Raw genomic sequence first — 25,595 nt, forward strand, 5'->3', positions numbered from 1 at the left:
TTGGGGTTGAAACCAGCCCCTTCCAAACCACATGGCCTGAGGATGGGAGGGGCCGTTCCCGAAAGGAAAATCCAAATGCCTTTTAGGAAGAAAGGGGAGGGGATGCCGGGCACTCTAAGTTTTCAAGAGAACCCCAAGAACCCAGGACACAGCCAAAGCGAATGACGTGATGGAAACAAAGGGCTGAAACTGGGGGTGGGAGCGGCAGCTGGGGTCGACCAGGGGGTATGAGGGGGTCCAGGTGGTTGAAGGAGTCAGAATTTGAGTGAGTCTTCAAGGTTCAAGAACAACACCAGAGCCCCCAGAGGAGGAGCTCAAGGTCAGCTCCAATGACATCACTTGCTGGGAAGGGGGGTCCCTTTCAAAGCCAACAGCAAGCTGGGAAGGCAGGGACTCAGGGGCCCCCCACGCCATGATGACCCATCATGATCCAAACCCTACAACAACCCATATCCCCCACGTCCGGAACCTGTGACCTGGGGCTCCTACAGAGACACGGCCAGGCCCGGGCGAGGCCCCAGCCCAGAGCGCTCGAGTGGAGTTTGTGTTTCTGGGCAAGACACTCTGGACACAGCTCCACAGTGACACACTCATCCACACCACACACACACACACACACACACACACACAGCCTCCAAGGCTCCTGGTTCCCACCTATGAGCGTCTGCTGCACCCCATGTGGTTCCAGGATGTGAAATCAGTATTTTGGCTCCCAGCTGTGGTGACCTCACACCACTCTTGTCCCCTTGCTGGCTTTGGAACTCGACCCTCCTGCTCCTCTACCCCATCCTGGGGTGGCTCCAGCACCCCAGTCTCTTAGTAATGAATGTGAAGAGGCACCGGGGTTACGGAACAAAACATTTACTCTCTCTGGTTATGGTACAAACATGGCCATGTCCACCTCAGACTGTTAACTTCTTCTTGGGCCTCAGATCGTCCCCCTTTTCAGGCACGCTGTCCATGTGTAAATCCCTGTTTCTAGACTCCCTTGCGGTGTAGTGGCTGAGCACCATTTGCCGAAGGCTGCTGTGGTCCAGGGGTTGGTCCACTGTGCCAAAGATGGGACTAGTGTGAGGAGTTTGGAAATCAAACCCAGCACAGCAGGGGGTGGGCTTCCTTCCCAGGGACAGTGCCTCTCTGCCCTGTTCAAAGATATCCAAGCCTGGTTTGGTGTCCCTCCATAGTGCTGGGGGTTGGAGTGTAAAAATTCTCAAAGTCCAGGGAGGGGGAGGACAGGCAGAGATGTACTGCTCAGGGATGGCCAGACAATAACTGTTTTTTTCTCCAAGATGAGGATGTAAAGATGAGTTTGGTTTAGTATCAAGGAGATAGGGTCACCACGTGCAGTTGCTCAGGATGTAGATTGCACAAAGACACCTGTTTCTACAGGGCTGCAATCCAGCCCCCCACTTGATTGCCAAGCCATGTCTACCCATCAGGGGCTCCTTTTCCTAATTAATCTGCCCAGAGGGGCTTGCCTCTTCTAATTCACACATACAAGCCATAGAGGCTAGTGGGCTAAGAGAACCTAATGTTTATCAACATTCCCTTGAACAGAAATAAGACAACATCTGTACTTTCCTGACCTTGTGAGGACAGTGTTCTCAACAGCTGTGCCCTGCCACCCTCCTCCTTTAAGAACTCAAAGGGCCAAGGGAAGCTGTGCTAAGGTGGCTGACATCAGCCCGTTTTCACTCCTGCTAAGTCTCAGGTGCCTTGAATAAATCAAACAGGAGGTGTGTGTATGCCTGTGCCTGTGCACGAGTGCCTGTTGGCCATCCCCTCCCTCCATCCTTGGCACACCTGCACAACTGAAACGTTGCTCACAGAAGAGGGGCAGCTTTTAAAAATACCAAATTTTTTCCTCTGATTACTCAAGTCATGCAAGGTCATTTTAAAGAAAATTCTAAGCAATACATAATTAACTTAGAAATGCAAAGTTCTCTGCAAACCACCACCCAGAAATACCCACTGTAAGTCAGCAGTGTATATCCTCTTCATTTTTATATGTATCATCAAGATAACTTCCTCCTTCCCTTCCTCCGCCTCCTCCTCCTTCCTTCTCTCTCTCTCCCCCTCCCTTTATTATAAATCAGGTTGTGAAGGGCTGTCCTGTACACTGCACGATTTTTAGCAGCATCCCTGGCCACTAGATGCCATATATACATGTCAGTTCATGTCAGCCCACTGCATTCTTTTTAGTGGCTGCATAGTATTCCATGGCATGCATGGGTGAACTATAACTTATTTAACCAATCTCTAACGGGTGAGCATTTCAGTCATTTCCAGTTCAATCACCCTCCTACTTCCATCTTTAACCCTCGAATAAGTTTTTCTTTGAAGGATCAATCTCCACAAGTGAGATTACAGACTCAACGTGTGTATCTGAAACCGGGGGTAATCATTAGTCAACCCCATTTCACCTGTAACCTGCGTTCACTAAGCAAGGTCGTTTTAATTATTGCTACAAAAGACTTGCTTGTCCTCCAAGCAGCATTTAGCCTAAACAATGTGTTTGCCTGAGCTGTTTTCCAGGAGCTTGGATTCAGCTATGTCTAGTTCTAGGTGAGCTGGTTAACACTGGAAGGAACCACCAATCCTTTAACAGGGCACGTGCGAGTGTCACTGGATGACCTCTTGAACATGCAGAGGCCCACAGCTTAGTTACACCGGCACAGAACCCCGATTACCGCACCGTTTTCCAATTGCCTTTCCTCACACTCCCCACGCCTCGGACCACCCTGCTTCTTTATTCTTTATTCCATAAATACCCGAGCCCCTTGCTTTCAGGGAGGTGGATTTTGGACGTTTGTTCTCCCATCTCATCTCCTCGCTTTGCTGCCTTGTGAATAACCCCCCCTCTCAGCTGCAACCCTCCACTCTCAGCGTTTGGCTTGCTGCATATCGCAAAAACTGAAACTGGCTCAGTAACATAACCATTTCTCAGGCTTCCCGAACGTGTTGCCAAACTGCCCTCCAAAAACCATGTGGGGCCGATTATATCCCCACCTTCGGAGAGAGGGGCAGACCCCCACAAGGGGGAGTATCATGAGCTTCAGCCTCCAAAAGCAAAGATCAATGTGCAGGCGCCCGCAGGGCCACAGTTCAGCTCTGGCGTGAACCGTCTTGGGCGCTTCAACCACGGGGTTGGGGGATGTGGATGGGGCTGCGGAAAGGAGGTCACAGATGGAGGAGCGAGTCTCAAGAGCATAGGGTGAAGGTGGGAGCCGGGATCAGGGAATCTCCTGTGCCCATAACTTGACAACCCGGAAATTTTACACATTTTAAGGTTCATCAAATGGTCACAAAGTTGTTGCAATTTTTTTAAAGTACGCAGGATAACTAAACTTCAGAATCTGTGGCTGAGTCATTGTGCAGTAGAAAGAGAAGCCCGGGAAGAAAGAGCTCACCTTCATCCAACCTGTCACTAAAGGGGTCAGCCCCGAGCACTGGGGGGATGACCTTGATGGGTTCTGCAGGCTTGAGGAGGGCAGAGCCACCCCAGAAGGGGTTGATGAAGGGTGGTGGGACGTCCATCTCCGCCACTTCCATTTCCATGATCCGCTTGTAGGATTCTAACAGCAGCAGGTCGTTGGTCTTCTTTTCAATGATGGCTGGAAAAAAATAAACAGAACCAAGAGGGCTGCTGGGAGACGGGAGTCCCGGGGGTGGGGGGCTAGAGGTTGCGCCCCCTGCTGGAGATGAATGGTAGCAACAGGAAGTGGAGCAGGTCATGAGCTCCTATAAAGACAAGGCTTTCTCTTGGGTTACATCACACGTTCCCTAGAGGGCACAATTTGGTTCTTGAGAAGCAAAAATAATCTGACTCTTTAATATATAAAGTACAGATATACATACAAGACGTAAACAGTTATATGGTATATGAACTGTATTAAAATTCCACAAGGCGGAGCAGTTGGGAAAAGAATGTCTAAAAAGGCTCCTTAGGGCTTCCCTGGTGGCACAGTGGTTGAGAATCCTCCTGCCAAGGCAGGGGACACAGGTTCGAGCCCTGGTCCGGGAAGATCCCACATGCCTCAGAGCAACTAAGTCCATACGGCACAACTACTGAGCCTGAACTCTAGAGCCCGCGAGCCACAACTACTGAGCCCACACACTGCAACTACTGACACCCACACACCTAGAGCCAGTGCTCTGCAACAAGAGAAGCCACAGCAATAAGAAGCCCGCGCACTACAGCGAAGAGTAGCCCCTGTTCTCCACAACTAGAGAAAGCCCGCGTGCAGCAACAAAGACCCAACACAGCCAAAAATAAATAAATAAATTTATTTTTTTTTTAATTTCTAATTAAATAAAAAAATAAAAAGGCTCCTTAGGGGACAATAATGAAAAGAAGATTGAGGAACACTGGGTTACACTAAAAATTGGGAGCCCTGGGCAAGCTCTGCCTTAAACTATGGTTTTTTCCTCAGTGCTGTCTCTGAGTTTGAGGGAGCTGCCCTTCCCACCGTGTTTCATAGCCTCATGGAGTCACCAGAATAATTCATTCATTCATTTCTTCATTCATTCCACAAATTATTATTGGATGCCTATCATGCCAGGCATGGTGCTACAATGCATGGAAGAAAAACAAAATGATGATAAACAATAACAGAGATGCAGTCCCTGTCCTGATGAAGCTCATAAGCTTCAGTATGAATGGGGAGACGGAGAGAAAGGCAAGTTCAGCAAATAAATACACGTATCCCTCACAATCCAGATGCCTATTATCTGAATTCAGTAACTACTGGATCTGGACAATTTTTTTGAAAAAAACTCACACAACCCATACCGTTTCTATTCTCTCTGAAAGTCAGGAACCAAAAAGATTTGCATCTGAACCTTGCTATTGGATCTCAAGAACCTCATAGATTCAGATAATGAGAATTACCTGTACATAGAGACAAACTGGGTGAGTATTAAATAATAGGACTGCTGTAAGAGTGAATAATAGTGGGTAGGGGAGGACCAGCTTCATATGGGGCAGCAGAGGGAGGCCTTGTTGGAGGGAGGGCATTTAAACTGAGATCTGAGAATGCGGAGGAACTGGGCATGGGATGAGTATCCCAGGAACCACCCATGCAAAGGCCCTGTGGCGGGGATGAGTTGGGGGAGGGATTTGAAAATACAGAGAGGAGGGGCTTCCCTGGTGGCGCAGTGGTTGAGAGTCCGCCTGCCGATGCAGGGGACATGGGTTCGTGCCCCGGTCCGGGAGGATCCCATATGCCACGGAGCAGCTGGGCCCATGAGCCATGGCCGCTAAGCCTGTGCATCCAGAGCCTGTGCTCCGCAATGGGAGAGGCCACAACAGGGAGAGGCCCGCGTACCACAAACAAAAAAAAAAGAAAATACAGAGAGGAGAGCACTGTGGCTGAATGTGGTAAGAAAGGAGGGAGAGCAGGACAAGAGATGATGAAAAATGTAAGTAGGGGCCAGGCTATAAAGAACCTGATAGGCTGTGGGTAAGAAAGAGTTAACGCAGCAAAGCCTGACTGCTCTTAGAAAGGGCTGCTTACCAGATTGGCCCTTGGATAGCATCAGGGAATTTGAATTTCAGGAAGGTCCCCACTACCATTAACTGTTAAAAGAGTGGCTCATCATGCTTAAACTGTGGTATAAAAAATGTGATTTATGCTGAATACTCACTATTCTTTCTGGGAGTCTGGAATTTGGGTATGTGTCATGCTGGAGGTGCCTATATGATGAGCACCCCCCCAATCCAAACCCTGGGCAATGAGTATCCAGTGAGCTTCTCTGGTTGACAACATTTCACTTGTGTTGTCACAACTCATTGCTGGAGGAATTAAGCTCATTCTGTGTGAACCCACTGGAAGAGGAACCTTGGAAGCTTGCTCCTGGTTTCCTCCAGACTTCATCCCAAGCCCCTTTTTCCTTTGCTGATTTTGCTTTGTATCCTTTTGCTATAATAAATCAGGGCCATGAATATGACTATATGCTGAATCCAGGAGCCCTCCTAGTGAATCACTGAAACTGGTGGGAGGGAGGTGTCTTGGGAACCTCTCAAAAACAGATTGTATTAAGAGCCTTACATTTTATTCTAAGAGTAGTGGAAGCCATTCATTCTAAATTGTCATGATCTCTGTCGATGCATCCTCCCTCTCTATCCTGAGTTCAAGGCCTATGCCTAGAAATGTGTGTTATAGTTAATAGGCATTTGTTACATGCCAGGCACTGCTCTGAGCCTTTATTTCTTCTTTTCCAATCTAAATGCCTTTCATTACTTTTTATCGCCTTATTTCCTTATCGAGGACCACCAACACAATATTGAATAGGAGTTGCGAGAGCAAACATCTTTGCCTTGTTCCTGATCTTAGAAGAAAAACATTCAGTTTTTTCACCATTAAGTATGAGGTTAGCTGTAGGTGTTTTTGTAGATGCCCTTTATCAGGTAAGAAAGTTTCCTTCTAGTTCTAGTTTGTTGAGAGTTTTTATCATGAATGGATGTTGAATTATGTCAAATACTTCCTTCTGCATCTATTGAGATGATCATGTACTAATTCTCTAAGAACTACTCATTTATTTAATCCTCCCAATATTTTTTTGGATGAAAAAACTAAAGCACAGAGAGGTTCAGAAAGTTGCCCAAAGTCACACAGCTAGTAAGAGTAGAACCAAGATTTGAACCCAGCCAAGCTGGCTTTAGTGCCCATATGCTTCACCACCAGGCTCACTACCTCCAAAAGAACAAGTCCTTGGGTCTGGTCATAGAAACCTCTGGAAATGGTTGCTACCCCAGCTCGACTCACCAAAGTACTGTGGGAGGTTGGTATCAGTGATTTTCCCTGTCTCCCCTAACTGTACCAGGATCTTGGTGGCATCACAATTTATCTTCTTAAACAGATTCTCAACCAAGTTCTTGAGATACTCCAAGGTCTTGTTGATCTCCTTGTAGTTGTTCTCATACATATCTGCCTGCTCCATGGTCTTCTTTAGTTTCTCCTGTGGCAGACCCCAATTCCCATCCAGGTCAGCCAGGTCACCACCCTGGGCTCAGCCCTCACATGAAAGCTTTTGCTGGCGATGAGGATTTAGGACCCTCTGAAGCCAGGATCTCCAAAGTGCAAGTTTGCAAACTTCTAAAGGGGTGTGAGATCAATTTAATCAATAAATTGGCCTCAACCCACATTTTTTTAAAAAATGAAATAAAATGATCAGAAAAGAAATGAAGAGAAAATACTAACATGCATTGCAGGTAGTGAGGGTAGTTATTGTTTAATGTAAGTTTTGTTTACTTACGTATGTGTATGTGTGTCTACATGTGTACTGGATTACAGTATTTTTAAAAAGCTGGTGACTCATTTTTAAAAAATGGCCCACAGGAAGGAATATATTTTACATTGCAGCCCAATACTTATATACGTGTGTGTATTTTTATATATTTATCTAATCAAATGAAATTATAGATTCACAAATCATATTCTTATTGTGTGTTCTAGTATTTTCCATTCTGTTCTGTTCTATTCTATCTTGTTTTTTGTTCTTTTTTTTGCGGTACGCGGGCCTCTCACCGCTGTGGCCTCTCCCCCTGCGGAGCACAGGCTCCGGATGCACAGGCCCAGCGGCCATGGCCCACAGGCCCAGCCACTCCACGGCACGTGGGATCCTCCAGGACCGGGGCACGAACCCGTGCCCCCCGCATCAGCAGGCAGACTCTCAACCACTGCACCACCAGGGAAGCCCTCTTGTTATTTTTAAATGCTGGTTGCAATCCAACAAACCAATTTCACCACTCAGTTTAAATCACATTAGAGCACAGTGGTTCTCAAAGTGGGGTTCCAGGACAAGCAGCATCAGTTTCACCAGGGAACTTGTTAGAAATGCAGATTCCTGGGATCCAGTCCAGACGGAATGAATCAGAGGCTCTGGGGGTGGGCCTGGCAATCTGTATTTAATGCAGGTGATCCTGATGCATGATAAAATTTGAGAACCTCTGTGAGTCCACTGGACCACAATTTTGGCTTCACATTGGTATCACGTGGGAGTGTTTAAACATTTGCTGCCCAAACTCCAGCCTCAGAGATTTAGACATCTTGGTCTGGGATGCAGCCTAGGCATCAGGAATTTTAAAGCCTCCGAGGTGATTCTGACTTGCAGCCCAAACTGAGAATCGCTGCTCTGGGATGAGTGCTTCAGTGGCTTCCTGCCTGTCCCTCTGAGTTCTCAGCTTGCAAAGGTGAACTGGGCCCTGGAAGGACCAGCCTTGTTCCCACCAGCTCCGTACGGACCATTCCAAATAAAGATCCCAAAGGGCCCTATTCACACCCCCATTTTCCAGGTGAGGAAACTGAGGCTCTAAGGAATACAGCCAGGAGAGGGAAGCCATGGTTTGAACTGTCTCTCAACCACCACACCAGGCAGCTTCCTCCATCCCAAACACTGGAATATTCAGTTCCCAGGGCTGCATTTCCTCATATGACAGCAAGAGCCCCCCCTCATTCTAAAGGTGCATTAAAAGATCACATGGTTGAGAATTCCCTGGCAGTCCAGTGGTTAGGACTCTGTGCTTCCACTGCAGAGGGCACGAGTTCGATCCCTGGTCACGGAACTAAGATCCTACAAGCTGCGCGGCATAGCCAAAAAAAAAAAAAAGATCACATGATTAAAAACATTTTTTAAAGCCTGATGTGACAGTGACAACACATGTCCAGCACCTAAAATGTTCCAGGCATATTACACACATCATCTTAACTTATCCTCACAACTGCCCCAGTTTTCAGATGAGGAATATTGAGGTCAGAGAAGAAAAGTGAACTTGTGTTTAGCTCCTCTGTATTGAGTTGTCTAATACCTGACCATGGGCACAACTCTTTATCTGGACAATTATTTGGTAATAAGATGATGGTGATTTGAGGTTTTATTGACTTACAGGATAAACAACAACAACAATGATAGCTATGTTTATAGCTCTCTGCCCTGCACTGTGCCAAGCGTGTACATTGCAGTATCTTATTCAATCTTCACGGCCCTACAAAGTGAGTACAATTTTTATCTCCACTTTACAGGTGAGACACGGAGCCTCAAAGAGGTTAAGTCACTTTCTCAAAGTCACACAGCCAGGAAGCGACTCTTCTGGGAGTCATACCTAAGCGTTTGTTCCCGGAGCCTGGTTGCTTAACTCTTATGCAAAACCCTCCCATTAAAGGACTGGTCTCACCACTTCTCCCAGAGGGGAGGATGAAATGGAAGTTAAGTGGAAAGGTTCCAAGAGTAGAAGAGATGGAAGCGATCTTTAGCAGGGGGGTAAGAAAAGTGGTTTCTAAGTGAGCCCATTGCTATTAAGACAAATTCTCTTGCTTAGAGTATTTGCATTTGAAAAGAGGTTCCAGGAGTTCCTACTAAAGCCAAAGGAACAAAGAGCTGCTGGAGGACTTCAGGCAGAGGTCTTCAGGGGGAGATGCTTAGGGTTGCCTGGTCAGCCTTCCCAAACTGTGTCCCCCTTTAGGCCTTCAAAACCCCAAGAGGCAGAACAGCACAAGTCCCAACCCCAAGGAAGCATTTGGACACTGGATGACTCAAAGCCAAGGATGTGGGACGCCAAGCATGTGTCCAACTTAAGGAGAGTCTCCTTGAACTTGGGCCCTGCCTGCAAGTCTACATTCCCCATTCCCGAGTCGTGGGAGAGGTTGCTGAGCCTGAGAGGTGCTTTGCTGCCCTCCAGTGGTGCATGAGAGAATGGGATGGCCAACCCTTTCTGCCACCTGCATGCCAAGAGTAGAAATAAGCCACAGAGAAAGGAAGGGAAATGACCAAGGATTGTAGTTCCTGGGCCAGGAACTACTGGATTAGAACAGGGCTTTGCAGTCAAACTCTCTGGTTCATATCTTCGCCAGACATTTGCTATCCATTCTCCCCTTATACCTTAATAGCAAAATGCTGATTGTATTTGGGGTGACAATGTGCCTGCTAAAAGTTATATCTCCAACCCTCCTTTGCAATAGGGATGGCCAGTGAGACATAGATACAGAAGTCACTGGCTGAGAATTCAGGGAAAAAACTTTTAAGCTGACTAACTCAATTAGCAAGGCCTTTTTTTCCTTCCCTACTTTCTTTCTGCTTGGAATGTGTATGTGATGGGTGGGCCATTGGCAGCCATAATACAACCATGAGGCATCCTTGAGAATGTAAGCCACACACTAAAGATGGAAAAACTGAAAGGAGAAGCCTGGGTTACTGATGACATAATGACCAGCCCTGAAGTGTTTATCTCCAGATTTATGTTTTAACAAAGTAAATAAACTTCTATTGCTTAGGCCACTGTTATTTTGGGTCCCTATTATTAGCAGCTGAATACAATGCAAAGCTCATGCAGTATCCCAGCTCCAGGATGTTGGCAGTTACTTCCCTGAACCTCAGTTTCCTCATCTGTAAAACAGATCATATCACCTACCTCATAGAGCTGTTGTGAGGATTAAATGAGATAATGCAAGCAAAGCACTTAGCCCAGTGCCTAGTATGTAGTAATGGCTCAGGAAATGTTTGTAATTACTATTATTGATTGAGAACAGGCCACAGCCAGGACAAGGGGGAGAGAGAATAAAAGACTGAGGCAGAGATCCGTCTGGAATTTACCAGCCTGGGATGAAATTATAGGCACAAGGGCCTGAGATAGGCTCCCTGAAGTGGGAGAGTCTTTAAAATAGACAAAGAGAGCCTCAGGGACAATATTCTGCAGCAAGATCTGTAGCAGAGGCTGCCTGTAACAAAAGGTCGGGACATGTCAAGACATGACCCAGGCCAGTAGATAGTCATGGGGCAGACATCTTCCTCCTCCTGAGAACCAACCGACAGGTCACCTGACAGACAATGGAGACTCCTGCATCCCTCCCTCCCCACCCTGGTCTTACCTCCAGCTGTCTCAGGATTTAGCGGTTGTCCTCATGTGATGATTTCTGCTGGGACTGCGAGCGGATAACCTCATTCTGCTCAGGAGAGAACCAGACGATAAGGAAAAGCAAGTGCTCCCCTGCCCAACATACCTAAAAATAAGCCAATGCCTCGAGGCGTTGGTGAGGATTTAAATTATCCATTTCAAGTAGCCCCAGAACCCCTGGACCCCTCTTATGTCCATGGAGGTTCTTTCTGATGTTTCTGAATTAAAAGGAGGATGTAGGCATGAGCAGGTGGGTGGTTCATCCTTTCTGGAGAATTGTGTATAATCAGTAGGATTTGCTGCAATGGTGGCAATGTTCTATCTATGCCGTCCAGCACCGCAGCCACTAGCCACACATGGGCACAGAGCACTTGCAATGTGGCTAGTCCCACTGAGGAACTCATTTTTTAATTTAATTTAAATTGATTTAAACTTAAGTCGCCCCATGTAGCTGATGGTTATGGTAATGGACGGGCAGCTCCAGAGCAGGGGTTCTCAAGCTCTAGCATGAATCAGAATCACCTGGGGGTTTGTGAAAACACAGATATCCGGGCCCCACACCAGAGGTTCTGATTCAGTATGTCTGTGTGAGGCCCACGAATGTGCATTTCTCTCAAGTTCCCAGGAGATGCTGCTGATCCAGGGACTAGATTTGAGAACTCCTGGGCTAGAACAGTGTGTCCAAATGTAAAAGGCAAGCACCCTTTTTTTTTTTTTTGCGGTACGTGGGCCTCTCACTGTTGTGGCCTCTCCCGTTGCAGAGCACAGGCTCCTCCGGACGTGCAGGCTCAGCGGCCATGGCTCACGGGCCCAGCCGCTCCACAGCATGTGGGATCCTCCCGGACCGGGGCATGAACCCGTGACCCCTGCATCGGCAGGCGGACTCTCAACCACTGCGCCACCAGGGAAGCCCAGCAAGCACCTTTTGATGGGGCAATACCATCTCTAGGAGTCTGTCCCATGGAAACAATAGGACATGTGGGCAAGGTGGCCACTCAAGGCTGTCCCTTGTGCTATTATCTGTAATCTCCGTTAGGGACAACCTACATGTCTACCGGTTGGGGGATCGGTTAAGTAAACGATGGTACATTTACATTGTTGGGGGGAAAGGATCTCAAATTAAAATATGGTTTAGGGCTTCCCTGGTGGCACAGTGGCTGGGAGTCTTCCTGCCAATGCAGGGGACACAGGTTTGAGCCCTGGTCCCGGAAGATCCCACATGCCACGGAGCAGCTAGGCCCATGCACTGAAAGTGCTGAGCCTGAGCTCTGGAGCCCGTGAGCCAAAACTACTGAGCCCACGTGCCACAACTACTGAAGCCCGCGTGCCTAGAGCCCGTGCTCTGCAACAAGAGAAGCCACCGCAATGAGAAGCCCGCGCACCTCAACGAAGACCCAATGCAGCCAAAAATAAATTAATTAATAAATTTTTAAAAAATATATGGTTTAAATGCAGATTCCTGGCTTATTCTCAGAGAATCTAGGTTTGTAGGTATGGGATAGGGCCTGGGGAATCTGTTCTTTTAAGAAGAATTTTGTGATACTACCACAGAGCATCTAGGGTCTTCAGAAGCCACTGAAAAGAACATAGAAGATGTTGGGCAGTATCTATGATGAATTGTTGAAGAAAAAAGTTTATTAAACAGCACAAACTATCTAGTATACACCCAGTACTATAAGTGGGCATCTAGGGGAGTGTGTGTATGTATGTGTGTGTGTGCGCGCGCATGGACACATGCTTAAGTGCACACTGCCTGCGTAAAGCAATGTCACCAAAATATTTATTGGCAGTATCTCTGAGTGGTGATATTTTGGTGACCTGTACTTTTTCCTTATATTTTTCTGAATTACATATTCCCACAGGCATATCTACTTGCACATGGCCCCACATTCAGGCAACAGTGACATTGCAAAAGGAAGGGCTCCCCTCAGTCTCCCCTGAGCACAGGGACCTCAGAGGAAAGAGTAATGAATTCCCAGAGGAGGTGACATCTGTCAGGACTAATGAGCGGTACTGCATCAGAAGAAAAGTGGGAGGGGCGGGGAATAGCATGAGGAAAGCCTCAGAGGAGGGAAATGCAGGGGGAAGCTGGGACTGGCAGCTGATGAGAGTGCCTTGGGGGTCATGATGGGAGCTGAGCATGCAGGGGCAGGTTGAAGCCAAATTTTGAAGGGACTGGAGTGTCACACTAAGGAGTTTAGACTCTCTCCTGTGCAGACAGTTCCAAAGGCTGGTTATGTGTGTTCTGCGGAGTAAGTAGTCCAGGGAGCCAATTAAGTTTGGGAAATTATGGATTTAACAAGGTAAATAGTTTCTTTACTGTAGGATTTGTCAGAGCCTTTATTATGCTCATATACATCAACTCTCTCCAAGATTAGTTTACCATCTCTCCTCAATTCTGTGAAGCTGTTGATTAACAGGGGTCAGCCAGCTTTTAAGGCAAAGGGCCAGATTGTTGATATTTTGGGCTTTGCAGCCCACATATGGTCTGTCTTGCATACTTTGTTTCCTTACAACCCTTTAAAAATGTGAAACCATTCTTGGCTCATGGACTGTACAAAAACAGGCCAAAGGGCATATCTGGCTGTGGCTATAGTTTACTGAACTCTGGATTATAAGACATACCATGGATTTTAAATGTCACTTATTGGAGGTGAGGGGACATGAACACATTAAGTGTATGTATCAACTGGAAGACAAATACCAATTTCAGGAAGGTTAAAATGTAGGGGGGAGAACACTGGGGGGATATAGTATTTCCTAAACTTTTTTGACTTGAAGCCCTTTTTTCTGCAGAGTATCTCAAGGAGTGTTCCAAGGAACCCACTTTGGGGAAGGCTGCTGTGGGAGCAGGCGGGCCCCTGGCCTGGGAAAGAAGAGGTGCCCTGACCTGGATTCTCTCAGTCTTCTTGTGCATCATCTTGATGTCATTGTTGAGCTCTGTGACATACATGAACTGAGCAAAATTCTTCTCCTCCTTGGCCAGAAACTCCTCGATGAGCTGATTCAGGCTGCCATTCTTTGTCAGCTTCAGCAGCCGGAGGTGAGCCACCTCATAGCTCTCAAAACTCTCACCCTTGTTCTTCTTCCCATGCTTCTTTGCCTTGAGAGCTAGAAAAGGAAGAACTGGCAACCATGAGTCTGAAAGGGAAGCCGCTCAGAGTAGTGCCCAGTGGAGGGATGTGCTCCATAGCATTATCATTGTGCCCTGGGGAGGGGGCTAGACTTTCCCATGAGATGGAGTGGGAGCTTCCCTCCTTAGCCACTTCACGAATACCTAATTGATTGTCTACTATGTTCCAGACACTGTGCTGGGCTCCATAGCTACAAAATCACTGCCCCACAGAGCTTTTAGTGGAGGAATCAGCCACAAAGAGAAAAGAAAAAGAGATAGCCAAGTAAACAGAAAAAGAAATCCGATAATTACCATTGTGGCCCAGGCAATGGAGGCGATGTAGTAGGTGCTGTGATGGGGTAGCTGCGTGGCCAGGGAAGGAGGTGATGTGAGCAGGATGAAGGCCGGGGAAGCCCTCTTGGCAGAGGGCCTTAAGCAGTCTCAGAGCTTGGCAGATTCAAGGCATTAGAACAAAGCAAGTTCTCCAAGCCTTGCTCCCCAGCCTGATGCCTGCAATAGCCCCACCTCTCCTGAATTCAGCCTTGTCTCTCTGATTTGGCCTCCACATGGCGATCGGAAGGATCTTTCTAGGTCTTCCTAGGCACATCTGGCCACGTGACCCCTTTTCATTTGTGGCTCCCTACTGTCCCTGGGATGAAGCTGAAGTTTCTTGGCATCATTTAAGATCTGATCCCCTCTAACCCTCAGTGCCTGGTCACTATCAGACTCAGTCACTAGTCTGCCTAAATCTTCTGATAGCTTCCCACCACACTTAGAATCAGCGTGAGCTCCCTGTGCAGCCTATAAGGGCCTGTGTGGTCTGGCTCCTCCTCACCCCTCCAATTTCATCTCCTACCACTCTCCTGTTGGCATCAACTCACTCCAGCCACACTGGCCTCCTCTCTGTTCTAGAAATATGCCTACCTCACTCCCACCTCAGGGCCTTTACACCTGCAATTCTTTCTTCCTGGGATGTGCTTCTCCCAGTCTTCCATGTGGCTGGTTCTCTCCTATCATTCAAGTCTCTGCCCAAACAGCACCTCCTCCAAGAGGCCCACCCTGACCACCCTAGATAAAGCAGCCCCTTGTTACTCTCTGTCAATTATCCTGTTTTGTTTTCTTCATCATGCTCATGGGTTCCCGAGAGATCAGATTAACTTTTGCATTTGCCAATTTGTCATCTCCCCTGACAGAAGTTCAGCTCCAGAAGGACAGGACCTCTGTCTTACTCCCCACCGTCTCCCAACATGTAGCCTACTTCCTGGCACATGGTCAGTCCTGCAGAAGTGGTCTGCCTGTTTCTTCAGCTTTGCGTCTACACTCCAGTTAACATGTTCCTGCCTCTGGGCCTTTGTCTCTGCCTGGATTCCTTACCCTTGCACAACTGGATTCTTTTCATCCTTTAGATCACAGTCTGAACAGCCCCTCCTTGTCCATCCTATCCAAGAGAGGTCTCCCTGTTACTTTTCCATCTCAATCCCTTGTTTTCTTCCTTCAAAGGTTCTATCACAACCTGAAGTGTTTGTATTTGTCTATTTGCTTGTTTTTTTGTGTGTCTCCATATCTAAAACATAAGCTCCGTGACATCAAGGACTAACACTGTCTTGATCACTGCTCTGTCTCTGGTCCCCAACATGGTGCCTGTTTCAGGATAGGTGATCATTAAAATTTGTTGGAAGACCAAGAATGCAATGGTTGGATGGATGAAGGAAGGAGTCAACTGATCATGAAGAACTTACCCCTGCGTGTCACAGGAACAGGAGGAGCCTGGAGGCTGGGAGACCCAGCAGAAGCTGCTAGAGGAGATGTGATGAGAAAGATGACAAGGCTGAGGCAGTGAGAAGAGGAAGGATGGACGCACAAGTCAACTGGAGTGGCAGTGAATGGGAGAACTCCTATTGACTGCACAGTTCGGGTCTTGGATGCCTAGTGGAATCTTGAGGCTGCTCAGTGGATTAGGAGAGAGAAGAGGATAGTAGTAGGACCTCAGGCTTTGGGGGGCAGACACACTTGGGATGGGGTCCTGGATCTGTTACTTACATTGCAGAGGACCTTGGCTATATCCATGTATCCTCTCTCAGCTGCAGTGCCCTCATATGTCAACTGGGGGTGTTAATAATAATGTCTGCCTCTTGGAGATGTTGTGAAGGCTAAATGGAAGCCATGCATGCCAAGTATAGAGAATGGAAGCTGGCATAAGCCAGTGGCTCAGTAAATGGATGGGTGGGTGGATGGAGGATGGAAGGATGTATGGATAAAGGATGGAAGATGGATGGGTGGATGGATGGATGGATAGATGGAGGATGGAAGGATGCATGGATGGATGGATGGATGGACAGAAGGTCCAAAAGGTGGTTTTTGTAATGTTAGAGAGTGAGAGATGGGATTTCTCAGAAAAACACTTCCAGCCATACAGTTGCAAATAAGGTAGGAAGGGACAGAAGGGGCTGAAAGAAAAAAAACAAATGCAGCTGCACAGGGGGCTCTCCCTTCAATCTGTTGAGGAGAGAGTTAACATAGCAGACCTGAGACTGCTCTCCTTAGAAAGGCCTGCTTGCAAGGTTGGCCCTTGGCCTTCATCTGGGAACTTAAATGGTGAACAGCTCCCTACACTGATATAAAACTTTCCTAAACGGTAAGTGTGCCTCCTGAGACCAGACTGTAAGGACAGTGTGCTTTATGCCGAACACCTGCCTTCCTGCTGGGAAGCTGGAATTTTGGTATGTGCTGGGGAGAGGGTGCCTACGTGACCAGCATCCAGTAAGAATCTTGGGCACCAAGTCTCTAATGAGCTCCCCAAGCAGACGACTCTTCATATGTGTTGTCACAATTAGATGCTGGAGGAATTAAGCATGACTTAATTCCCAGTCCCAGTGTGGCTCCACTGGGAGAAGATCCTGGAAGCTTGTGCCTGGTTTCCTCTGGACTTCGCCCCACGCACCTTTTCTCTTTGCTGATTTTTCTTTGTGTCCCTACATCATAGCCATGTTTGCTGAGTCTTGTGAGTCCTCTTTGAGAATAACCCGCCCGGGGGTGGTCTTGGGGACCTCTGACACACAAGTTCCTCCTCTAAACAATGGAAGGAGAGCCACAGGGTGAGGACACATCCTACAGGTTATGGGTGGCAGATAAAACCCAAGGCATCCAGTTAAATTTGAATCTCAGACAAACAATATATTTTTTTCCTTTGGCCACACTGCACAGCACGCAGGATCTTAGTTTCCCAACCAGGGATCGAACCCCTGCCCCCTGCAGTGGAAGCACAGGGTCTTAACCATGGGACCACCAGGGTAGTCCCGACACAAATGATATATTTTTAAAAGTATAAATATGTCCCAATTGTAGATAAACCACAAATAATTTTTGAGTATAAGTATGTCTCAAATACTACATGAGACTAAAATTTTATTCATTGTTTATGTGAAATTTAAATTTAACAGCATCTTGTATTTTTATTTGCTAAATTTGGCAAACCTACTACAAGGAGACTCGGGTACCTTCAGTTGAGAGAGAGAGAGAGAGAGAGAGAGAAAAGAGGACACCTGGAAAGCGTTACCTTCTTCCTTTTTGGACTGCTCCTCAAACTCGATCATTCAGCTTGATGAGTAGGAAGGATGTGAGCTTGGTTTCATGATCATAGAGACGCTCCAACTCTCGGATCTCCAGGTTGTACTGAGAGATGTCCTTCTGCTGGCGGTCCTTCATGACAGCCATTCGAGCCATGGCTTCCAGCCTGGGCGAGGGGGGCACGACAGAGTCTGAGTGTCCGGAGGCGCCTTCCTTCTCCTCCCCTCTCCCTACCAGTCCAGACAGACTTCCTGCCTGGTCAATGACCATCACTCCTTTTAATCATGGAGGTTTCTGGGAGTAGAGGAACAACTTTCCTCACCTGAATGACAGCAGTTGACAGCTCTAGACCACCCTCAGGAAATGATTTTCTATCATCATCATCATCACTACCACCATCACCACTGTCATCATGATCTTCACCACCATCACCACCACCACCACCATCACCACCACCACCACCATCACCACCACCACCACCATCACCATCACCACCACCATCAGTATCATCACCATCAGCATCATCACACATCACCATTATCACTAGTACCATCATCATCACCACTTGTCAAGTACTATGTCCCAGCCACTCGCTCATATACACATATTATTTAATCCTCACTACCACCTGAAGGGGTCCTCCAACAATGTAGTAGTGATGGAGCCAGGCTTCAAACCCAGATCTGACTCCAAAATCTGCACTCTTCACCACTAAACTGCATGCCTTTTGCCCCTCTAGGTGTGAAGCCAGGAGACAGCCCAGACTGAGAGGGACCCCTAGGACTAGAGGCAGGGACACCTGGGGGAGATGGTACAGCATAGGGGTTTGAATCGCAACTCCACCACATCTGCCATTTATTTGGATCTCAGGTAAGTATTTTGGCATCTCTAAGCCTCCATTTTCTGGTCTGTAAAATGGGGATAATAACTCCTAGGGCTGTTGTGAAGGTTGAAATACTACCCAGAGCATCTAGCATCATGCTTGGCCGACACACAATCAGCACTCAGAGTTATTATGATGATGATTTCAGGTTCCTCAACACATAAGCACAGTGGGTACAGGTGGACCAGAGTAGGAAGCTCAGCAGGGGGCTGAGACATCTTTGCCCCCAGGGTCTCTCCCCCAGCCCACCTCTGCTCATAGGCCTGCACAGACTGCTCGATGGCCATATTCATTGTTTTCTTCTGCATCAACAAGCGCCAATGAATCTGCTCATAGATGTTGTCATAAGCAGCCTTCTCATACCGTAGGTCCTCAATCTCCTTCCAGAGCTTCGCATTGGTGGTCAGCATCTTGTCAAAGTGTACAGTGACCTGCAAGGAGGGCTCTGCTTCAAAATAAGGCTCACTCCTGGGGCATGAGACAAGCTTCCAGAAGGCAGCCAGAGGGTTGAAGGGTCTTCCCCTCACCTCCCACCCCAGGCCCACAGAACAATGGTTGGAGTGCTGCCTGGCCTGTGTGCACACCATCGTTCACCTTATCCCGACTCAACCAGTGAGATGAGTATGTTCTGCTAATGGCTTCACAGACATCATTCTTCCCTCTTAGCAAAGGGAGGCAGAGTTGTTTGCAGAGTATTTTTTGTTTGTTTGTTTTTTGGTCACGTTGCAGCACGTGGGATCTTAGTTCCCCGACCAGGGATAGAATCCGTGCCCTCTACAGTGGAAGCATGGAGTCCTAACCACTGGACCACCAGGGAATTCCCCCAGAGAACACCTTACGTACGAGATGCAAACGGGTTTCCAAAACGTGGATCCGTTTTTGCAGTTTCTGGGGGTTATAGGCCTCCTGTATTTTTGAGAAGATCTGTCTTTGGTTTATATATATATTTTTTCCATCTGAATGATCTGAAAAGAAAAAGAGAAAGAGAGAGAGAGAGAAAACCCAGCTGTGTTAACATCTGTATGGGTACAAATGTGACAGTTCACTAACTCAAGTGTGGTAAAACAAAAACTGCAATGTTCTTTCTTTTCCCATGAATGGAATTTTAATTCTCTCTTGGGTGTATGCTCAACTCAACTTAACCTTAGCCAGTTTGGGGCAAAATGAGGCAACTTAGGGTTTTTACTCTCACCCGTGCATGTAAATTTCACTTACCTGTGGGCGAAAATTTCACCTGGCCCTAAAGCCACGGTTTCCAGCAGAAATGGCATTATTCCCCCAAGAAGCTTTCTGTAACCTTTGTTTTTTGTTTTGTTTTGTTTTGTTTTTTGCTCTTGCAATGATGAGGATGCTAGTGGCACTTAATGGCAAGTCATGAGATGTCACATACCCTGCAACATGTAAGACAGCACCAAACATCCAAGAATTGTCCTCCACCCCTTTTGACTTTCCAGTGCCCCTCTGGATATTAGGCAGGTGAAGAACCTCTCTATAATTTTCTGTACCTAGAATCAAACTGTCTTTTACATATACACACACACTATTTTTCATTAGGTTTTAATAGACACTTAATTATCCAGGAATGTAGTCACTGTATAAATTAAAAGAATGTTCGTTGATTTGTTTGGAACTTTACCAAGAGTTGGCCACCATTTTGGAAATCATGACACCAGCACAACCTGGATCATCATCTTTGAGTTGTGGATACAACAAGCCCAAATCAGTCTGCAGTGTGGAATCTTCAGTGATTCTGCATATCAATAATACTGGCCTCTGACTATATCTTTTAGACCAGCGGTCTGCAAACTAAGGCCCTGGGCCAAATCTGCCCCACTGCCTGTTTTTTGTTTGTTTTTTAATATTTATTTATTTATGTTGGTTGCACTGGGTCTTACTCGCAGCACGTGGGATCTTCATTGCGGCATGCAAGATCCTTTTTTTTTTTTTAGCTATAGCATGTAGACTCTTAGGTGTGGCATGCATGCAGGATCTAGTTCCCCAACCAGGGATCGAACCCGGGCCCCCTGCATTGGGAGCGCAGAGTCTTACCCAATGGACCACCAGGGAAGCCCCCCACTGCCTGTTTTCATAAATAAAGTTTTATTGGCACACAGCCATGCCCATTCTTTGCATTGTCTATGGCTGCTTTCATACTATGAAGGCAGAGTGGAGTAGTGTGGCCCACAAAGCCAAAATATTTACTATCAGGGCCTCTGCGGAGCAATTTGCTGGCCCCGGTCTCGATAAGTCAGGCCAAAACATGCACATATCGAAATACATATAATTTTAGTATAAGTAGCTTTCCTTTATTTTTTCTTTGCATTATAGTTATGGCATCATATTGATTTAAAAGAAGAAGGATAAAGGATTATATCATCTATGAATTTCACTTCAGGATTGTAAGGGAGGTATTACCAAATATTTGCTGTTAAAAAGGGGCATTGGCCGTTGAGTGACTCATAATTTCAAGTGCCAACAACTAAAAATGATTAAGTTCAATTAGGTTCAGGTCTTGCTAAAAACATGCTTTCCTTGGGAATTCCCTGGTGGTCAGTGGTTAGGACTCCTCCCTTTCACTGCTGAGGGCCCGGGTTCAATCCCTGGTGGAAGAACTAAGATCCCACAAGCCGTGCGGTGTGGCCAAAAAATAAAAAATAAAATAAAGTGAAGCATTTTTAAAAACATATGCTTTCCTCACAAGAATTTACTGTCTCTGCCTTTATGGGCACAGATCTCAGCAGCCTTCCTTCAGGGGCAGCAGCTTGTATCAATTAGGAACATATGCAACTACAAGTTACAGAAAGCCCAACTAACAGTGGTTTAAACAAATTATGGTTTATCTTTCTCTCATAATACACTGCTGGCTTAAGTTCAGCAACTCAAGGAGAAGCAACTGGCTTCTCCCTCAAAAGATGGCTGCCATTGCACCAGCCTTCACACAGTTATGTTCCAGGGAGGAAAGTAGAGGAAGCAATATGGATGAAGGGTACGACCTATGCCTGGAAAGCAAAACTTTCCCAGACACCCCTAACAGATGTCCCCTTACATTTCATTGTCTACCTTTAGGTGCAAGGGAAAATGGGAAATGTAGCTTTTTAGCTGGGTGCATGCTCACACTGGATAAAGTCAGGGATCTGTTAGAGAGGAAAACATAAAGAATGGCAGTGTCACCCACAACACTATGTAGTTACAGTTGCTTCAAGGAAATTCAGGCCCAATATTGCCAGATCTTCCAGTTTTTTTTAAAAGAGAAGCCAGATATCTGAATTTTTACATGAAATCTCCTGATTTTTAACATGTTAGGCCAAAGCCTTCATGTTGTCAGGCTCAGCCTGTTCTGAAGGCCACTGGTCTACTCATACATTTAGGGTCATGGAAGACCCACAGAAAAGTGATGAAAGATGGTTTTTAGGCAGCAAGAGATGCTTAACGGAAGACAGAAGAATGTTCCAGAACCAGGAGGCTGGCAGAGGTGACAACAGCCAGAACTGTACTGTGGTAGACATGGTGGGTGGTTAACCCGTCATGGGTGTTCTGGGAAAGAATACCCATCCCACCCCAGAAGACTGATCCAGGCCAAGCATGGTAACTCTAATCACTCTTCTTATGATTTATTTATTCAGGGATGGGCAAGACTAAACCAGTTGGAGCCTCTGGCTGTCTGGTAGGGAAGCATCTGGAAAAAGTTTCCTCATTCCTAAGAGAGTCATAGGAAGAGATGGTCTGTCTTCTCCTGACGGTATTGTTCCATCTGGATGTGGTCCCTGGAACTGCTGCTGCTCTCTTGCCCCCAAAGGACAAAGACAAATACCTTGATAACCTAATTGAGCTGCTGAATCAACCAACCCTGAAGCTTGCATTATCTTTATACTTCCTGTTATATGAGATAAAAACATTTTCTTATTGCCAGTAATCTAATTAGGGAAGGTGGGCTCTGCCCCCAAACCCAAGGGATAAATCATCATTGGTCTCAACTAGGGGTTGGGAAACTTTATCTTAAAGGGCTAAATAGTAAATATTTTAGGCTTCAAGGATGAAGAGATTAGTATGTAGGTACTCACATAACCATTTAAAAAGTAAACATTTAAGATGTAAAAACCATTCTTTGCTGGAGGGCCATAAACAAACAGACCAGACTTGGTGCATGCACTGTAATCTGCTGCCCCTGGTCTACCCCAAAGCAATTACAGAAATTCCATTTACCTTTGCTCGTGATTGGCCAAGGAATGGGGCATATACCCTAGCCCTGGCCAATCAGAGAAAATCTGCTGGAGGAATTTTGTAAAATATTCTCCCTCTCATAAGAAGAGAATATCATGTACAAAAACTTCCCATCCTTTCTTCCTATTTTTGAATGCAATTATATGAGACATTATACTAGCTAAGCTTTGGCAGCCATCTTGTGACCATGAGGGGAAGGCTGGTCAAGAGAGGCATAGAGAAAAAGAAGAACCCATCATTGTAGAGCTGCTAAACCATCCCTGGGATGGCCTATTTCTAGTCAGACATCATATTAAGTGAGAAAAACAAACCTCTGTTCTCCCAGTTGCTTCCAGTCAAGAATTCTATTATCAATACTTGCAGCCCAACACATTCTCAAGCAAAAGATCAGGCACCAAGGGAACCACTGGGTCTCACAAAACTGGTAAGGTATATGAATGCTGTAATGCTGTTTATGATTGATATTAGCCAGGCTTTGGACGTTAGCTGGAACACACACGCAAACACACACACACACACACACACACTCCCCCCCCCCCCCCCCTCCGCAAGCTCCCTCACAGCAAAAACAAATTATTTCATCAGTACTGACAAAGTCAGATTCAAGTCAAGTCAGGTTCCTATTCTACTCTGTTCTCCTCTCCTGTTCTATGCACAAGGCAGCATCCTCAACACAAACCCCCTCCAGCTCTCTTATGAAATAAAACAAATGATATATGGGAGAGCAGCATCTTCCACCATATATTAGGTGTGGCATCACATGCTCTGAAAGGATGCCTGCCCTAGCCTGAGTTGACCCCCAGAGTCCTAGGGCTCCACCTCCTTGCCAAAGGAAGCTGTGGCATCAGCTCTTGTGATTAAATTCAGAGCTGTATTCCCTTTGGCACCTTTATGTCAGACGCTGCTTTTGTGATGCTGAAAGTAATTAGGCTTCAGCCCAATGGGAGACATTAGCCAAGGCTGTGGCTGATGGGGAAATACGTTGCCTACACTAGATGCTCAGCAGGAAGGCATCAGCTTATTAATTATTTTGTGAGGCTAAGCAGGGCCCAGTGATATCCTCACCTCCAGTGACCCCTTGAAAGGACAAAGCTCTGGGCATTGTGTGGTGGACACAGCAGGAGGGGATTCTGGGAGCTGCCTGTGCTGAGATGGAATTAGACCAAGTGGGTTTTTGTGTTGGGCAGTGAGTGCCGTACTCTTTGGAGGATTCCAAAACTAGGTTGCCTTTTCTAATGTTTCTGAGAATCCACATCCCCATTTTTCTTCTTCACTTTTATTGCCTCCTTCCTCATACATTCATATGTTTGTTCACTCATTCATTCATTCACTCATTCATCAGTTTTATTAAGCCCCTGCTTGGTGCCAGACAACAGAGGTATGATGGTAACCAAGACAGAGTGGTCCCTGCCCTCAGGGAACCTACAATCTAGGACTGGAAACAAGCCAGGAAGCATGATGAGCCCTAGGAGAGGGGAGATAGATGGTAATTTGCACACACACAGTAGGGGCATGTAGCAGAGAAAGATGAGGGGACAACTATCTTGCAGAAACAGCATTTGAGCTGAGATGCAAAGGATGAATAAGACTCCCCCAAGCAGAGAGGATGGGGAACATCACTCCAGGCAGGGGGAACAGCATGTGCAAAGGTCTGGAGGTGAGAGACAGCACTGTGGATCCATGAAGGCAGCCAGTGTGGATGGAGCACAGAGGAGAAGGAGGCAGGAGAGAAGGTGGAAGAGGCAGGAGGGGCTGAGGCAGCAGAGCCGGCAAATTACACCAAGAACTTGGGCCCTTATCACAGCAAGAGTTGGAAATTACTGAAGAATTTGAAGCAGAGGAAAGGTGTAATGAGATTTCCAGATTCATTCAGTCAGTAAATATTTATTGAGGACCTGCTAGGTGCTGGACACTGGGATAGGAACAGGGGGTACAGTAGGGAACAAAACAGACTCACGCAGGTGACAGGTTAGGGAGACATTAGACAACACCCATATTAAGGCATAATTACCACCGTGAAAGGTACTGTGAAGGAGGTGCCATGGGGTGACATGAAAGAGGATAGGGCGTGCGCTGGGATCTTCTATTTGCCCCCCAAGATCTACTCTCCACCCTGCTCTGTGCCCCAGGAAGCTAACCGGGAAGGATCCACAATGGCTTCCTTGTAGTTGGGGTCAGAGGTGAGAAGAAAGAGAGGTTGAGGTATTTACTCCAGGTTCCAGAACGCCCTACTCGTCCGAGTACCCTACAGAGTATGCTATTTGTTCCTGGCCAAGAAACTAACACCAGGGGCATATACTTTAAACCGGAGAGAGGGCATAGAGAAGGCCTCCCTGAGAAAGTCACCTTCAGGCTGAGACATAAAGATAAGCAACTAGGTTAAGGCAGTGTGGGGAGCATGTGCAAAGGCCTTGAGGTGAGAAAAGGCTCAGCATTATTTGAAAGAAAGAAAGAAGTCTTTTGCAGCTGGAGTGTGAAGAGTTAAGGAAGAAATGACATGGGATGAGCCTAGAGGGATAGGCAGGGTCTTTCAAACGATAGTAAGGGATTAACACTGTATAGCAAATGTCTCTAGCTCTTTGCTTTCTGGATCCATGAGGGTTGCACTTCTTAGGCCCTTTTGTGAATGGGTAGAGTTGACTATTTTGGGTCAAGATAGTCTACCAAACTACGGGTTTGGTAGACTATCTTGAGCCAATGAGTCATGAGCAGAAGTGACACATGTCACTGGAGCATTCAACTGCCAGTGTGAGACCCTCAGGACTCACTTTTTTCTACCACAGTACCTGGCAATGTTCAAGATGGGGGCTATCCCATTAGCCTGGCCCCAGGATGAGAGGATATAAGAGCCCCTAGCCAATCCACAATAGACATAAACCATGAATGGGAAAGAAACCTTTGTTGTTCTAAACCACTGA

The 25,595-nt window shown here is 46.7% G+C and overlaps 1 protein-coding gene across 1 annotated transcript in view; it reads right to left on the reverse strand.

Annotated features, from left to right (window-relative positions):
* Nucleotides 1-902: 902 nt before the first annotated feature.
* The window catches only part of CCDC63 (coiled-coil domain containing 63), a 28,183-nt gene continuing 3,490 nt past the window's right edge, over nt 903-25,595 (reverse strand). The window contains 10 exon segments of the mRNA XM_065890444.1: nt 903-1,048; nt 3,411-3,614; nt 6,768-6,960; nt 10,866-10,940; nt 13,782-14,002; nt 17,563-17,594; nt 17,596-17,739; nt 18,706-18,887; nt 19,300-19,401; nt 19,404-19,421. Coding sequence (XP_065746516.1) covers nt 903-1,048; nt 3,411-3,614; nt 6,768-6,960; nt 10,866-10,940; nt 13,782-14,002; nt 17,563-17,594; nt 17,596-17,739; nt 18,706-18,887; nt 19,300-19,401; nt 19,404-19,421 — 1,317 coding nt within the window.

The sequence above is a fragment of the Phocoena phocoena genome, chromosome 13 (genome assembly GCF_963924675.1).
Source record: "Phocoena phocoena chromosome 13, mPhoPho1.1, whole genome shotgun sequence".
NCBI lineage: Eukaryota > Metazoa > Chordata > Mammalia > Artiodactyla > Phocoenidae > Phocoena > Phocoena phocoena.